The sequence below is a fragment of the Bombus vancouverensis genome, chromosome 16 (genome assembly GCF_051014615.1).
Source record: "Bombus vancouverensis nearcticus chromosome 16, iyBomVanc1_principal, whole genome shotgun sequence".
Taxonomy (NCBI): Eukaryota; Metazoa; Arthropoda; class Insecta; order Hymenoptera; family Apidae; genus Bombus; species Bombus vancouverensis.
In genome coordinates this window covers 9,538,431-9,555,521 of record NC_134926.1, presented here as the reverse complement: position 1 = coordinate 9,555,521, position 17,091 = coordinate 9,538,431, and the positions used below count along the sequence as shown (strand labels likewise).

Here is a 17,091-nt window from a genome sequence, read left to right as displayed (position 1 = left end):
TATCGAAACTTAATAAATTTTCCATTTTCTCTCTGTTTTAATACAGACTTTTTCATAACTATCCACGTTCAAACAAACGTTTCGAATTCAAAGCGTTTCCCAATATGAGATTTCAATTCGATTGAATCTTTTATGTTTTCTCTGTCCACCTAACATTTTGGTGGACCCAGTCTTTTACGTTATAAACGAAGAATGCAAACATTTCTGCTCTCATTTCGATATAATATTCTGTCGGTTATTATTCACTTCGAAAGTTCATCTCTATATTTCACCCTTGAATTACATTTGTTATTATTATTATTAGTATTAAAATATTGATATTTCCAATATTTAACGTTTAAATTGACTAAAACCATTACACATTTAAATATGTTTAATACACTTAATCGTGTAACATATGTATACAAATGATACAGTTCCAAATGTAGTTTCACAGAAGCCAGAATTATTTCACCGAGTGTCAAACATTTCAAACGTGTTACATTGTTGCCATAATCTGCGGTGAAAATTTTCATTGCAGTTCGAAACGAATTTCCCGCCGAAGAAATCGATCATAAGGATCGTTAAAAACTTGACATCGTCGGCTCGTTGATATTTCGCGAGCATAAATACGAGACGACGATTCCAACAGACATAATTACGCATCAGCTATCTTGGTAGAGCAAGTTGGCAGATGTCCACGAGGAATATCGTTCGAAATGCACTAGGCCATCGTAAATATGAATGATGATCGCGATACCGTAAATTATTCTGTCACCTATGACGTTCTGGACATTCTAAAATAATCGCGGGGAAAACCTGTCCGTGCGACTGTTCGCGCGTTTCTCGAAATATATCATCTAACAATGTTAACAACGAAACGTTTCGCTTTTCACGTTCATACCAAATATAGAACAATGATCTTTCTTGCATGCAAGGAAGCCGTCGAATTTTTAGGACAAGGCTTTTCACCAAAAAATTTCATTCTATACTTTTTATTTCGATTGTAATTTAAAACGAACACTATTTATACTATTAATTAAATCTACAATATTTCTAAATAAATAAAAATAACGCTTAGAAACATTGATTTCAATTATACGATATTTAAAAAAAAAACCATTTCTTAATAAACAATCGTAAATGCTCTCGTTCTGTAGAATAAAATACGATAACACGGTGATATATAAAACGAACTAATTATAAACTTTATCGCGAAATACAGTTCGATGCTTCTTAATGAATCAACGAATGTTTAATAATTTAAGAAAAGCAAGGAAAAATTTTTTGAAAATATAATAAAAACCAAAAAGGAGAAATAAATGAAATTGTAACGTTACGTGTTGTTTAAGAAAAAAGAGGGAACTTATTTTCTTTCGTATGTAAATTGGCTTCAATAAGGATGTCGATAGAAATCGTCAGGTTTTATTTCCAACTACCATTGCCTTTTTGTCGATACCTTTTTGATACGTATCGAGTACGCTTCTACGTGTTACGTAGCTCTCTATGCTTCGATTTTCTAGCTTTTGTTTGAACATTCCCTCTGAGCATTCACCTTGCTTTCCTCTATGCAAAGAATTTCGCGAAACGAGGAACGCTGCTTGTATTTTTGTAAATAAAAATGTCAAAGCGAACGTAGAAATTTGGCTTTGCGTATTCGAGCCAGATCGATGGTTTAAACATGTCGTTAAATTATTTTCTCTACATTCGACAGTTTAATTTAATGGCTAAATAACCAAGCATTCTATATTTATTTAATATGCTGAGAAATTTTTAGTTTGCTATTAAAAAACGTCGAAGTGTGTCGTGTGATAATGTTTGTAACCAACTCGTTTTGTGAATCGTTGGTTAGGCAACATTTATGAAAAAAGAGGCATCGAAATTCCAAGCTTCGTGGAACGAATATTATTTCCATTGACTGCGAGCATTTTTATTTTCTATAATCTCGAGATTGTTGAACTTTTTCCAATTAAATCTAAAAACGCTTTTTCAGACGTCTCTCGCTGCACTAACGAATAAAAATAAAAGACGTCACAGCACGAAACAAAAAATGTCCAAGTCCAATTAAAACTTCTCTTCCTTAAAACTTCATTTCTACAATAAAAAAAAAAAAAAAAAAAAAATACACGAGATAAAATAAGACGTGTACAGAATTAAAAGTATCGAATGGTCAAATGTATTACCAAATTATAATTATAATTGATAGAAAAATGGTTAGAAGAATGTGAGAGAAAAATGATGGAACCATAATTAGACCGAGATTGGAATTGACTAGGATTAGAAATAAAATGAAATGTATATTTTGATTCCAATAAATAATCTCTTCGAACATCGATCGTATATTGCTGAAAATATTACCATGAAAGTTTCATCCTCTTAAAGACCGTTTCATCGAATTGGTAAATTCATTGTGGAATGGATTCCTAGTCACTTGAGAATGGATTAACGAAAATCGATGATCTTGCAAAGTCGAGTTACCGAAGCTAGTGTGAGATAATAGGTTCAACGTCTCTATTGCCCGCGTTAAATTGATCGACGTCCTCGAAATGAGATTTTAACGGAGTGGGAAACAAAACCAGGCCTGATAACCAATGCATCCACTGTGAAACAGCCGTCCAACAGAATTACTCTCTCTATAGCGCTTTTAATTGCCATTCATGACGAAATTTTTAATTACTCGATAGCGTCCAGTTAATCGTCCTTGATCGTTCCAGTCACACATCCCGCGTATAAAAGTAATTTCTTGAAAAAAAAATATTGGAATCTTTTATACGATCGATTAATTACACAATTAATTAATTAACATTGCGTAAACACAACCTACAGTAATTTTTCGTTAATTGCGGAATTCATGCTCCGTTTCAGGAGAAAAAATATTTTCTTTTTAATTCATATTTCGGTGGAGATGTTTTAGAACGAATCGTTTCTCGCTCTTTCATGACGAAAAAATGCTGTTTTCCATGATTTCCTGGAAAAATGATTGGCTTTGTAAATCACAGTTCGAATCGCGTATTAATAACGAGAGTAAACGATCGTTTGTTACGAACAGACAGGCTATTTGTTAGCTGTTATAATGTTTCTAAAGCTACCGATGTATTTAAATCAAAATTTGCATATAACGTAACTACGCAAAAGAAAGCGTGAACAGTGCGCGCACCTTTAAAAACGTCACGCGACCCAATTTATCGACGATGGTCACATCTGTTCTGCTTTTCAAATTCTCTGCGCACCAACTTCGATTCATACTTGTCCGAAAGATAAATTTATTCCCACGTAGAAGATCAATGACTCTGACAATCGTCAAATAGGTCGGCGCGCGAGAAAAAATTGCTAGAACCTCGGTTTCCACGTTCGCTCGATCCTTCCTCTCTTTTATATCGCGTCTGAGTGCCAAAATTTTCTGATCAAATTAATTACCAAGGAAAACCTTCGCGTTATATAATCGAACTTCTGTGTCAAAATATTTATTATCGCGCTAATTAAACCGCGAAAAAGAAACTCAAAAATGAGTGAGAACTAAGTGACTTAGTTGCCAACCCAATGTTACAAGTATCTTTATTATTGGAGAAATTGTCTTTTAAATATTAATTTCCCTAGGAATAAGAACATAGACATCTCAGTACAACGTACATCGCGCGAGATTATTACAGCAAAAGCACGTTATGTGTACAAGTTTTCACGTAGAAGCACTCAGGAATAATTAATTTTCCTGAAAAATTGTAATTTTGCAGAAACAATTTAGACTGCAGAAATCGATCTTACGAAGTAACTTTTTTATTAGACGAGTCTGTCGAGTAGTTGACACAATAGTTTCGAGTTTCATAGTATACAAATAGTTGCTCCCACCAACACCATTAATCGCAACGTTCACAATGTTAGCAGGAAGTCATTACACACGATGCAATTGCGCAAGTAGGATTGCGTATCGACCAATTGCGATTCGCTACTCGGCGATTTTTATGCATTTCCGGTAAATATGTATAGAAATACTTATGGTTATTGCCTAAGTAAATGTACATAAGTATCAAACTTTGATCTTTGATAAGTCCCGATCTGGAAAGCCAAACTATTAGTTTATCCAAACAGTCTTTCTTCTACAAACCCGTCTTTTACAACGATGCATCTCTATACAAACGTCAAATCTAATCTGTCGAACGTTGTGATCTTTATTTTGATAAAACAAAATGGATCATACGTAACTCGATAAAATAATGTAATTGTCGTGCATCCATTATTTCCTTATAAAACGAAAGAATACTTTTCGGACGACCCAATATAAATTGGAATTCCAACTCAATTTTCTCGCATGTATAACTTTGTATCAGATCAGAATTTTAATGCACGCCACGATTATCATTTCATCGGTGAAAGCAAAATAGCAAAAATTGAAAGAAAAATTCGACAAATTACGGAAAGGTTAGAAAACACTCCTGGCAAGTGTCACCATTTCCCACTTTCATATGGAAATCATAAATCCGTGGGAAAACGTAGATCTCTACGTATATTTAGATAATGGCAGAAACTGTAGGGATCTGAATAAGACGTAGTTTGACGCGAGAGTATATGCAATGAATATAAAGTGACTCTCTTCATATCGTGTCGTTGAAATTTTGCACAGTATGGTATCGGGTTCTTGGCGAGGTAGTTTCCGGCATGAGGAATAGCCTGGGTTAGATTGTCTGCAAACCTTCGCAGCCACGTCCCAAAAGAGACCCTACATATCCTTAAATAACATGAAAAACCCAGCTCTCACTTTCTTACTCGCATACTTTATTTAGACACGAAGAATGTGAAAACCGAAAAAATTGGCGTGTTCGTAAAGTTACGAAAATTTATATTTTCTATGTTCGATACAGTTCATCGTAAATCATCGATATTTCACGTTGAAGTGGTCACCACTTCTAAGAAAACTCTACATCTGGTCTTTTTAGTTTTCTCAAGCACCGAAGCCATCGACAGCGTATAAACAAAAGACTGCGACGAAGGCAAACCATAAACAGTAGACAGGTGACGTTGGCTTTGGGGTTTTATTGGGTAACACAGCTAGCGTGTGGATCTGAACCAGCTGAAATTGTATTCTTACTTATAATTACACTTCTATTTAAATATATTTTCTACCTTACAATTTATCCACCAGTTTCTCTGTTTACACATCGAATAACCTCAACATTTCATATAATGAAACTGCTGTTATTTCTGTATTTAGAGGTAGGATCACAATAGCTACTATTTTATTCTTTGGATAAATCTATCACACCATTCTCAGCCGAAAAACCTTTATTGCACTTTCTTACGTGGTCTAGGGATAAAAACAAAAGAATATCTTAAACCTATCGATTGTATCTAGAAGTATCTTCTAGTTACTATTTACTGTAACTAGCGCATCTGCACATAGATGGCGAGAGCGAACTCACGTTGTCATTTTCAACGGAAACAATACTTTTATGAAAGACAATCTTCATAAACTAATTTGTCTGAAGATTAGATTTATCTGTAATATAGAGTTGAAGTAAATGGTATCAATTAAAGTCTTGTGCAAAGCAGTTCCAACGCGGAAATATAATCGAAGAATCGTTTATTTGTTACGAGTTGCCTTTCGAATTCGAAATCATGATTCGATACTTTGTATCAGATACGCTTGATGCAGATTCGATTTTTGTCTCTCTATATCTACCTCACTCGAGGCGCTGCATTTCGATTGTCCAGTTATTTCCAGCGAAGGCTCCGCCTTTCATAAAGTCACGCTTATTATTAATCGTCATCCTCGAAGACATTTATTACACCTTTTACCAGAACCAGAATTTTTATCCCTCGTAATGAACGTGTACAAGATGTAACCATTCAGAAAATCGGTCATGTTTATCGCCCTCGTTAATTAAATATTCTTGGTTATCTTTCATCATACAGATAGAGTACATTTTTTATACATGCACCTATATTGCATGTGTTGTATTTGATATATTAATTTATCGTGGAATTTATTTTCGAAATAAAGGGATGTAGAAATGATGTTTGCGAAATATGTATTACTTTTCATTTAGTTGTTTTCTACCATTTTTCTATTTTTTTCTGCAGAATATACTATAAAACCTGAGACGGGCTCGAATTATTAAAGTTGATATAAAATTGAATACAACATTTTCTGGAACGGTAATTTTATTATTTAAATTCTCTAAAATAAAAATTTCAATGATATTTACTGTACTCTCGCATTTTATTATTCCGCAGAATTATATCCATTACCGTACAGTAATTTCAGAATACATCACACGCTTTATACTTTTTAAAATAGACAGACTCATCAAACTTTTACTTTCCCCCATCTGTCTCAGAATTTTCCACAAATACCAAAAGTTTTCCATGATATTTTTTCCCGAGTACCAAAATTACCAAAAAGTACTATCACAACTCTCAAATAACCTTCGCAAAGCTTTTTAAACACTCGTGCGATCTCAGCGCCAACAATCCCATTAGCCAACGGTTCTGACCTAACCTTAAAAAAATCCGTAAATTCGCTTCCTGATTACAAAAGACGCGCGTGAGATATGATAGCGGGAGCATTACGCGTGCACGACATGCGATACGATCCAGAAACTGATCAGAAGTAGGCGAAGAATTACGGTGATGTGCGTGTAACGCGGAATCGCTCTGTTTCCAACGACTGCGGTTGTATCGCGGATCAAAGAGATCGGATGAAACGTTGACAAAAAAATTCGATGGAGAGTACTTTGATCAGGGCGTGAACGATCGCGTATTCAGTGAAAGTGATTGTATCTACCTGTATAAAACAGGGACCTGGACCGAATGATGGCACATTCGAAGCTGTACTTACGAGACAAGCAACTATGAGGACGTTCATAGTAAGTAGAAAGATATTCTTTAGTGAATTTCTCAGACTTTGATATTTTACGTGGACGAAACTTTAAAACGACTTGCGAGGTTGCGAGAAATTTTTAGTTGTTTGAGTCAGGCCTTGTAATTGTGCAGAACACCTCAGTGTCTTTTGCAAATACAAAGTGGCAACATTGGAATTGTGCTGTAGAATGTTACTCGGTAAAATTAATATAAAGATGGATAGAAAATTTAATAATTTGGTATCACAAATATACAAAACTTTTATTGTGCAAAGTGGAATATCAAATTTTCGAAAAAGCAATAATTTTACGTTGCAAATACACGAAATTATAATTATACGAAATTAAATATGAAACATTCGAGAGAATACTAATTTCATATTACACTCAAAATTATACTCACGCGGTAATTAAATATTTGAAAACATTAGTTTTGCGCCGCTGAGTATCTGAAAATTTTACTCCATCCAATAATTCGCAGTTCATTTTCAACATTTCTTGGGGGATATTCGCACAGCGGCCGCAATTGCATTTAACCCCCTGGCAAACTCAAGAAATCGATACCAGTCCTCATTGAAACTTCAATACTCCTGAATTTTAAACTATCAGCTTTTCAAGTTCCAAAGATCCATTTCTAAAAGGACCAACATTACTTCTTTTTCCTTCTTGAACCTAACTTACTTTCTAATCCATAGAAGAGCAGTCTTCATGAAAAATTCAAACCTTAAAAATCATTCGTGTAGTTCTGCCTTTTGGTGCCCGCCGCCATTGCTAGCGAAGTTGAATCAGGAAAGCCAGAGAAGTCGAAGAGAGGCGTTCTTCTAGGCACAGGAGGACTTGGAGGATCATCAGGAGGCGTAGACCTGGGTTCTAGTACTAGCTATGGCGGAATTTCTGGAGGATACACTGGAGGATTATCAGGAGGACTGGCTGGAAGCCTCTCGGGTGGACTTCCGGGACTACAAGGCTCTCTTAATGGTGGCCTAGTTGGGCCTCTGTCAGGAAGCCTGACTGGAGGACTATCTGCAGGGTTAAACGGAGCTGCAGCTGAAGGTGGGATTCGCACTATCACCCAACAAGTGCCAGTCGTGATTCCCCAACCCTATCCAGTGCCCAGGCCTGTCCCAGGTCCCTGGTACGTGAGACAAAATCTGCCTCTCGTCAGGGAAACTTCACTTCGTACGCCTCAACAAACCGCACTGACGCTCCATAGGTCCGCAGGCATTTCTCAGGCTGTTAGAGTGCCAGTCTCAATCCCGCAACCTATCCCCATCGCTCAAGCTGTTTCTGTGCCTGTTTTGATACCTGTATCTTCAGGATCTATCGGAGGATCTGGTCTGACTTCTGGAGTCACTAGTGGCCTCAGTTCTGGTTTGAGTTCAGGTATCACTAGTGGTCTCAGTGGTAGCTTCAGCGGAGGGTTGAACACTGGTTTGGGATCCAGCTACGGGTCTGGATTGACCTCCAGTTACGGATCAGGCCTGGGATCGAGCTACGGATATGGCCTAACCTCCAGTCACGGATCTAGCTTAGGTTCCAGCCTCGGCTCCTCTGGCCTCAGTGCTGGATATGGGTCAGGATTGGGCTCTGGTCTAGGTGCTGGCCTTGGCTCTATTAGCATCTCTCCTGGAGTTGGTTTAGGATCTGGATTGAGTTCTGGGCTTGGTTCTGGACTTGGAGCCAGTCTTGGCTCTGGAGTTGCCACTCAGGGATTGACTGCTAATCTTGGAGCTGGATACGGAGCTGGGTATGGATACGCTTCGTCTGGTGCTTTAGGAGGAGCTGCTCTAGGAGCTGGTTCTCTTGGAGGTGGGGCACTAGGAGGAGCCAGTACGATCATTATAAAGAAACACTAAACTGATGGGTCGAGCAAAGGCATATTGTACAGTTGGCGGTATCCACGTAAATCCCTTTTTTAGAGCTTGCGATAATCTTTATATTTTTGTACACTTTGATAAAATTATATTTTTGTACGATACTTAAAGTGTGACGTTGTTGATCAACCTCTTCACTAAGGCGATTATTCCAACATGCTCGCATAATTATAATTATTATGGGAGTGAAAATTATATTATTGTACAACAATTGATTGCAAATTTCTAAGGTAGTGCATCGTTTCTTCAATCGCAAACTATAATTCTCGTGACATAGGATCGCGAAATAATGAAAATGCACGCTGAGATAGTATAGGTACCAAATTTGCTCCGAATGATAGGAGAAGGTAGGTTATATTAAAACACCGGTGTATAGACGAACAATGGTAGTTCTTCAAGCCGATTGGTCAACACGGAGCTCATGTGGGGTGGGATTACGTCAGGAACGATCCTTTCACGTTATAACGTGGAGCACCTCCCGAGCTTCCACACGAATCAGGTCATCGTTTCAAAACCAGGCTTCACCTCTCTATGAAGCTAGGACGAAAATCGAACCCGGTTGTTACCTCACGCGAGTAACGAGAGCAGTCGATACATTTTCCAGCGCTTCTATCTTTTCAACATTGGAAATATAGATAGCAGTCGGTTATAATTTCACCTTGTGCTTTACTCAACTTTACTCAACATTTTATCGACAGCTGCTGTTGGTAATGCTGGAAACTAGTGTTATCAGCAGCTACCAGCTGTATATCGGATGCAGTGTTCTAACTTATCTACGTATGATAAGTAAACATAACGTATGGCAATATCATATTATTATTATTATTATTATTGAATTACTTCCTGTTAAAGATTGTATAATTTAAGAAAAAAGAAACAGATATTCTTTGACTTACGTATTTTCAACGACCCAACGACAAAGAAGATTCAATTTGCACTCACCTGAAACAAAAAGAAAAGGAGGTCGGTCATTTATTACATCAATTCTACGAAACATCTAGATCTTACATAAATCAAATTGAACAGTGACAAGGGATAGTACGTCGGCATAAAGATAAATCGAATTCTCGGCGAATCAACCATTCAAATGGGATATTTTCCGTCATTTGAAGGACGAGCTAAAAGAGATTTATTGTTGAAACTATATCTGCTACCAAATCTTGCTTATTTCTCCATTGGTATCGAGACGAGAAGGATAGAAACCAGAACACGGATGAAATGCGGAAACGGCAGGCACAAAGCCGTGTAATTATCGTTTTTCAGACACCGTTGCCACGTTGATTACCGCAAAAAGTGTCGTTGTTCTTGCGTGGTCAGTTCTCAGTGTTCTCCTCGATTCTATCGCAGGATGTTCCAATATTTATTCACGGTCACCAAGGATGTGACTCTATATGAGAAAATAGGTGTAAAATACGGAACCGAATCTCCTCGTACGAATCGTTCGCATAGCTGACAAATTTTTTAATTCGATTTTCACCGAAAACGAAACGCCGCATCTACGAAAAAAATATTATCATCCCCCTGTTGACTGTAACATAATTACTGGCATACCCGAACTACCGGGAAGCACACTACGTTTACGAGGCAAGCGCGGAACGTGGTAATTCTTTTTCAGCCGGAGACGGTTTCTCCCGCGGCTTAGTGCCGCTTGCTGATTAAGAAAGTTTTTGAAAATAAGCAGGGAACGCCGGAACGTATGGAAAGGAAGTTCCAGGTCCTCGTTAACGAGGTAAACGACGCTCTGATGGAACTGCTGATGAAAATTTTTACCCTCCTTTCTCTCTCTCTCTCTCTCTCTCACCTGCAATTTTTCCTGGCAATATGTTTTCTAATTTAAAGCCCATCTCAGGGTATAGCGGATTACGAAAGAACTATTATAAAACGAATTCGTGGAATTATCGCAACCACACTTCGCGGGAAGAAGAAGATATAAGTAGCGCAAGTAGAATGGGGGCGTGCGTGGTCGGGCATATCGTTTTCGTCTTCAGAGTTACTTCGTTTGTTGGTCTAGTAATTTCTAGAAAAGATTATTCATATTTATAAATAGCAAGGAACAGTGTACAGCAGGCTACATAGAATACACATATAATAACACATATGATAAAAATGCAAAATGTAGTAGATAGCATTGGGTTGGAAACTAAGTGTTTGCTGATTTTGTCATTATCATCTAATGACAAAATCAGCAAACACTTAGTTGCCAACTCAATACAAGGAAGGAATTTAGCGTAATATTTAAATCTGGTAGAAACATAGCAAAAGTTTGTTTTTCGCTTGTGTTGTATCCACTATAGAACGCTATGGATCACGATAAATCACTCTACCCTACAGTGGTAACTGCCATAGCAAATGATTTTTCATTTTTGTGAATTTTGATGTAACTATAACACGACTTTGACGCGTCGCATTAATTTCTCCCCCCTTTTTCTATTTCGACGTAAGTATAAGGTACTATATGAACCTTAGTAGAGATGCTACTACGTAAAAATGTCGATAAAAAATTCAACACGTCAAGTAGCATTGTCGAAATATTTATAGTCGGCAGTCTATTGATATAATGTTTCAGTTTCTTAGGACGAGGAAATAACGTCCATTGTGGGAAGTGACGGTCGATGGTTTTGCATACTTCATGTTCGGTTGCGGTTGCGGAAACTCGGTATACAATCGGTGAATAAATTTGTAGCCACCGTAGGTATCGACTTTCTGATCTTTCAGCTGACTTTCCGGAGACCGGATAAACTTGGATTATTTGTCATTTTATTTTTCCAAAATCTAAATTCGTTCGTGGCTCCATTAGAAAACTTCGTCGCGTAATGAAATCTTCGTTGCAAGAACCAGCGTACAGAAACAACTTTGCGAATGCAACTTTCAACTTTACTTTTCTTAATTTCGACATCTCGGGGCCAGAAGTTTGTTGCCAATGCTCTTAGAAGATGTTTAACTCGATTTTAAATTATCTTCGGGTCCGAGACATCGACTTGTGCAATTCTCGTAACATTTACCCCACTACTTCGAAAGCAAACCTCACCAATAATTACTCACGAGTATCGTAGTATCGTGGCCAAATGGTACAAATGGCCTAAGAAGTATCGGTTGAGCCACAAACAATATTGTGAAAAGGCCTAAATGCCGTCAGGCCAAAAGGGTCTGGAAACCTCAATGTGTCGTCGGTCCTTCAATCAAATAGTTACACGGAAAAAAGACCTACGTGACCATGACTGCGGTCGGTTGCGGATCACGTACGTGCTGGGGCTATGAGAAAAGACAAAGGGATGCTTAAAGAAGAAGGACCAACCAGTCGTTACCTGAGAGTCGAGTCGTGACGAGTCGTTGCCTGAGAGTCGAGTTACGACAAGTCATTGTTATCTGAGAGTCGAGTTGTGACTAGTCGTTGTTACCTGAAAGTCGAGTTGTGACGAGTCGTTGCCTGAGAGTCGAGTTATGACGAGTCGTCGTTAACTGAGAGTCGAATCGTGAGGAGTCTAGAGTAGAGTTGCCGAGTTGTTATGAGTTGTGAGTTATCCATTTAATTGTCTTAGCTATAGCACATTACTGCATTTACTTCATGTTAAATAACCATCGTTTCCTGTTTAATCCAATGTAAATAGATCCATCTATCAATAAACTTATCATATAGGATAGAAATCATTGGAAAGCCTAATTTCTAATATTTCTGAATAAATAACATCCTATAAAATCCTATAGTATTACAAAACCGGAAAATTTAATTTTCAAATTTACGAGACATTCACAATTTTATGTAAGAACTTTCAAGAAACATTCAATTTAGCATCGGTCGAATTTACTTTAGCTCTAGTTTTAAGCAGTAGGATTGAAAATTAATCTTGAAAGTTTGCTAGCATTTACAAAGATGCGTATCTTTTTCGTGGAAAGTCTGTAAATGTCAACGGCGATACCCGAGCGAAGACTGTCAATTACGTTGATGATGAAAGATCGAAGGAGACCGTTTCGTCTCTAATCTCACGTAGATCGCGTGCAAGTTTAAAACTTGCGGATACTCGATCGACTTTTGTTTGCAAGACAAAATCGAATTCGAGAACCTCTTATCTTCTCTAACGCGATAACTGGCCGAAAATCTGCTGTCCTGCAACTCTCAAATATACTGCCTGAAACATTACTCGCTTCTCTTTCGTTCCCTGAACGTATCTTAAACTTGACAAACGTATTTTCTTAATATCTCGCGAATAATTTTATCGCAAACTTAGTCACTCACTAACGCCATTTACTGATCTAAACATACCCAAATTTCAATTTTAATAATTTCGATCTACAGGAATTTTAATAATTCCGATCCAAGAATCGTACTAACTTCGATTCACCGATATTACAAACTGCCATCCAATAATTTCGATAAACCTCGCCAATAAGATACATCGATAAAGGACATACATCAAACAGATATTTGTTTCGTCGATACATCGCCATTTCGTCATGGAAACGAGAAGACAAAGAACTAGAAATTCCCCATTTGCCATCTGCTTGAACGTCCTCGATCGCCGAGGTAACACAGGTGTCAGCGATTAATTAATTAAACGGAAACGTTCGCTCTCGAATAACAAAAGCAGAATTAACGAAACTGCGACATACCATCGAGATCCAACGCGGTCACTCGAACAATCTCAATTCCGGTGTAATCAGACCAGGCTTGGCGAGCGTGCCTCGGCAAAGACACCATTAATTAACGAATTAAACTAACTTGTAATTACTGAGGGACTAACTTGACACCAAACAGGCCGATTTATTAGCAGGGAAACAGTAGGTTGCAACTAAACAGTTTCTCAACGGCACCTGCATCTCTGTGTTGGACGTCGAGGTGCAACGACGTACAGCTGGCCGGGATTCAGTTTAGCCGTGTAATTACAACTTTTCTTATTAACCATGAGCGGTTCGTTCGCACGTGACACGGTGCCAGGTGCTTCCGGTTCGTCGGAAGATCTTCCCAGCAATTTCCACTAAATAGTCGATCTGTCGATCGCTAATCGAGATAAGCACCGCGCAAGTTGGGCTGTGCTTTCAGCCAAATTCTCACGATGTTGATATTCCTCGAGATATCGCAGGAGAATCACTGCAAATTTGCTTGCAATCGAATTTTTACGATTTCGATGATCTCGATATAGCAAAGAGTTTCTTATATATTAAATTAATTACTCGTTACGTGCGATCGTTACATTTGAATTTGTCGCGAATTATCGACTAAAGAGCAACCGGTCAGGTCAAACCGATCGGTCGATATCGCGTACCTCGAATGAATTAACGCTCAAGGTGGAGGAGGTTCAATAGATCGAGTGTTAGAATAATCTAGAACTGCATTTGCATTTGTTGTATAAACGTAAAGTGTGATGCTGTGAACACGGCGGTCGTAAGATCTTGTGTCCTGCTGGTGCTTTCCCGGGGTCTTTTACCTGACCTCGGAGTCATTAGGTTTACAGCTCGGGGAGGACATATAATTCGGAGTTTCCTAAGGAAGGGAATGGGCCTGTCCGTGCCACAGACGAACGGCCAGTCAAAATTCCGAACAGAATTCTTCTAAAGATATTTCAACGGTTAGGAAATAATTAAATTGCAAGGAAGAAAGGAAAGGATATGCATTTTACGAAACAGTTGGACTAACGACGAAGTAGAACGGAAGTTGGAAGGGAAATGAAAGAAGAAGGAAATGTAATAACAATGACCGATGCAGCTTACCGCTAAAGCGTGAACGTTAGCTGATATCAATTTATCGCATGACGTATCACAGTACAACATCGTGCTGTGTGCACATGTTAAGGAAGACAAGGGGGTGGTCTACTTGCAGCACCTTCCAACCCCGTACCCGTCTTTCTCAACGTGACAGCACATTCGTGCCGTGTTGAACGATGTATCTATACCCGGTGGTGTATCCGAAACGATATTTTTCAATGTACAATTTTACATGTACTTTACCGTTCGAAGGTACATTGTTAAACGTCTCTGAAAAATCGTCCAATATTTTTCTTCCTCTGTGATACCCTTAATATTCTCCGAACGTCTTTCTATCGAGTATCTTTCGTTCTTGTAGTCGACGATAGTGGCGAACGTTATCGTTGGAACAAATTGTTTCAGCTGATCTTCCAAAATTGTACATTCCGAGCACGGGCGCTCATTAAGATGTTATACGGTCTTCTTAAGCAATTTTGCAAGCTCGCGATCATTGCGCACCTATGAGAAGATCGCAGTGTAGCGGCACACGAGCTAGTGGACAATTCGAATCATGTTGTTGCTTTGCCTCGGACATACATAATATAATAATAAATAAACTCCGGACAAAACAACGTCGCTGCTGCGTGCAGCCGTCAAACAGAGTCAAATTTAAATTTTCCGGCACTGCCCCGACCAGAAAAATAAACGAACGCGATCGTAAGGCGACCAGTTCTTCAGTCTCAGTCTCGAGCGATTTTATTAACCATCAATACACAGTCTTTAGCGAATCAGTTAGTACCAAGCGTCTTAGCGAAGTTTCTCTGTATTTGTCAATTATTTTAAAACACATTTGACGATTTCGGCATCGAGTGATCTCGTCGTTTAAACCACACGACCAACCATCCTCTACAGTAGAAATGCACAGAATGCGTGTAACGTGGAAAAATATATAAAATGTTCGAAATGCGGTACCCGTCACGATCTTTGCTGACTGAAATCACTGGCCGATTGTAAACTCCAATCTTCTCATTCTCAGGTTGGCAACTAAGTGACTGCGGATTTGTTGGTTAGGTGGTATCGACAAAAGCCGCAATCACTTAGTTGCCAAGCCAATAATTACGCTCGTGAAATTACGGATTTTCCATGAGTTCCCATAGTCCAGTAATCACGTTATACAGGGTCCTATTGCGCTTCGACAAGTATCGAAGCACCCAGTGCATAAGGTAGAACCCACACGCGCTCACACGTGTTTCTGGATCCACGGCTATGCATTCACAGCATCGCCTACACATTTAAAAAAGCGTGGAACAAGCGAGCTCGATCAGCCACGGCTGATGAACCCTGTGTCAGCCTTCTCTCTGTGTGTAGCGCAATGGTCGGGGGTTGTTTCACAGCGGCCTGTGACTCCGTGCACTATGGACACGTCGATGCGCACACGCGGGGGTGTTCCACTGACAGTGATCAAAGACAGCTGACAGAGAAAGGGGAGTCAGAGTGAATGAAGATGGAAGGAACAACATGGCGAGAAGGAAGGGTTGAAGCGAGCGGATAACCATACAGCGAAAGCAAGGCCAGCGATAAAGAGAGAGAGAGAGAGAGAGAGAGAGAGAGGAAACAAAAGGAACAGACAGGAGGGTAGAACGATTGGTGGGTGTAAAGGGTAAGGGGAAAGAAGAACAAAAGGGCAAAGTAGAAAATGAAGAGAAAAGAGAGGACGAAGAGAGGAAGCGGAGGATCGCAAGAAAGGCCAAAGGAGTAAAAATATCGATGCTCGTTGACTGCGATAGCTACCATAATTTTTAGTAGTATGCCGTGAGATTTTACGCGTTTAGGGGAGATTTTTAGGGCGCGAAAGTACACAGAATGCGCGTAATCTGGAAATTTAGCAAATCTAAATGTCTAATCTAGCGACTTGTAAACTTTACGTTGCAATCTGCTCATCGAGCTTTTGGAAATTTTAACGTCTATTCTAAAAATTGATCGAACCCGAAGCCCAAAGTGGAAAAATTCGTCAAACCTGTATATCTTGTTGAAGTAATTACTTCAAGAAAGACTCTGCATCTTTTCTTTTTTGTGTATCCGTGACCTGAAGACCGCTGTTACGAGGAGAATAGAATTTAGTGAAAGAAAAAAATATTCTAAACGAGAAGATGTCCATATTATTTGTGGAGGAAAATGTAAGGTTGGCATGATCACTAGTTCCTACATGCAAAGTTGGTACCACTTCTTTTGTTTTGGCGTCCGCCACGTGTTAATCATCCGAGTGCATCCGGTGTGTTCATATGGCTGTACATAGAAACTGAATCTGTGTGAATCAATTAAATATCGAACTCCAAAACCTATTTAATGACATTATTGTGCCGTTGAATAAAAATTTCCTTTTGGATTACAAGGTCTAGAAACAATAGAGCTATAAGTAGATTTCTATTGCTGTTTCTTGTAGCCTTCAGCTACAGCTACGAGGTTAACTTTTTGGTAATGTCCTTTGCTAGAAATATATGAACGTGCTCCCTATCATAGCTTTTTCTATTGTATTGTAACACTGTAAGAGTGAGGATCACTATAGTTATACCTATACCTATACCTATTTCAATATACTTTTCTATCACAAATTCATCCACTCGTTCCTCTATCAGTCAACCTCAACACATCCGACTAGAGAATCCAATTTCTATCAACTGACTATTTTATTAAAACAGCCGTAT

At 38.7% G+C, this 17,091-nt stretch overlaps 3 protein-coding genes across 6 annotated transcripts in view; 2 read left to right on the top strand and 1 right to left on the bottom strand.

Annotated features, from left to right (window-relative positions):
* The window catches only part of dnc (phosphodiesterase dunce), a 396,997-nt gene that overhangs the window by 285,216 nt on the left and 94,690 nt on the right, over window positions 1-17,091 (bottom strand). The gene's annotated exons all lie outside the window — the stretch shown is intronic.
* The window catches only part of LOC117160155 (uncharacterized), a 71,135-nt gene that overhangs the window by 22,790 nt on the left and 31,254 nt on the right, over window positions 1-17,091 (top strand). The window lies entirely within an intron of this gene.
* On the top strand, window positions 6,496-8,738 carry LOC117160153 (uncharacterized). Its single transcript, XM_033340669.2, has 2 exons — window positions 6,496-6,839; window positions 7,577-8,738. Exons 1-2 carry the CDS (start codon window positions 6,825-6,827, stop codon window positions 8,687-8,689), a joined length of 1,128 nt encoding a protein of 375 aa, XP_033196560.2. The 5' UTR covers window positions 6,496-6,824; the 3' UTR covers window positions 8,690-8,738.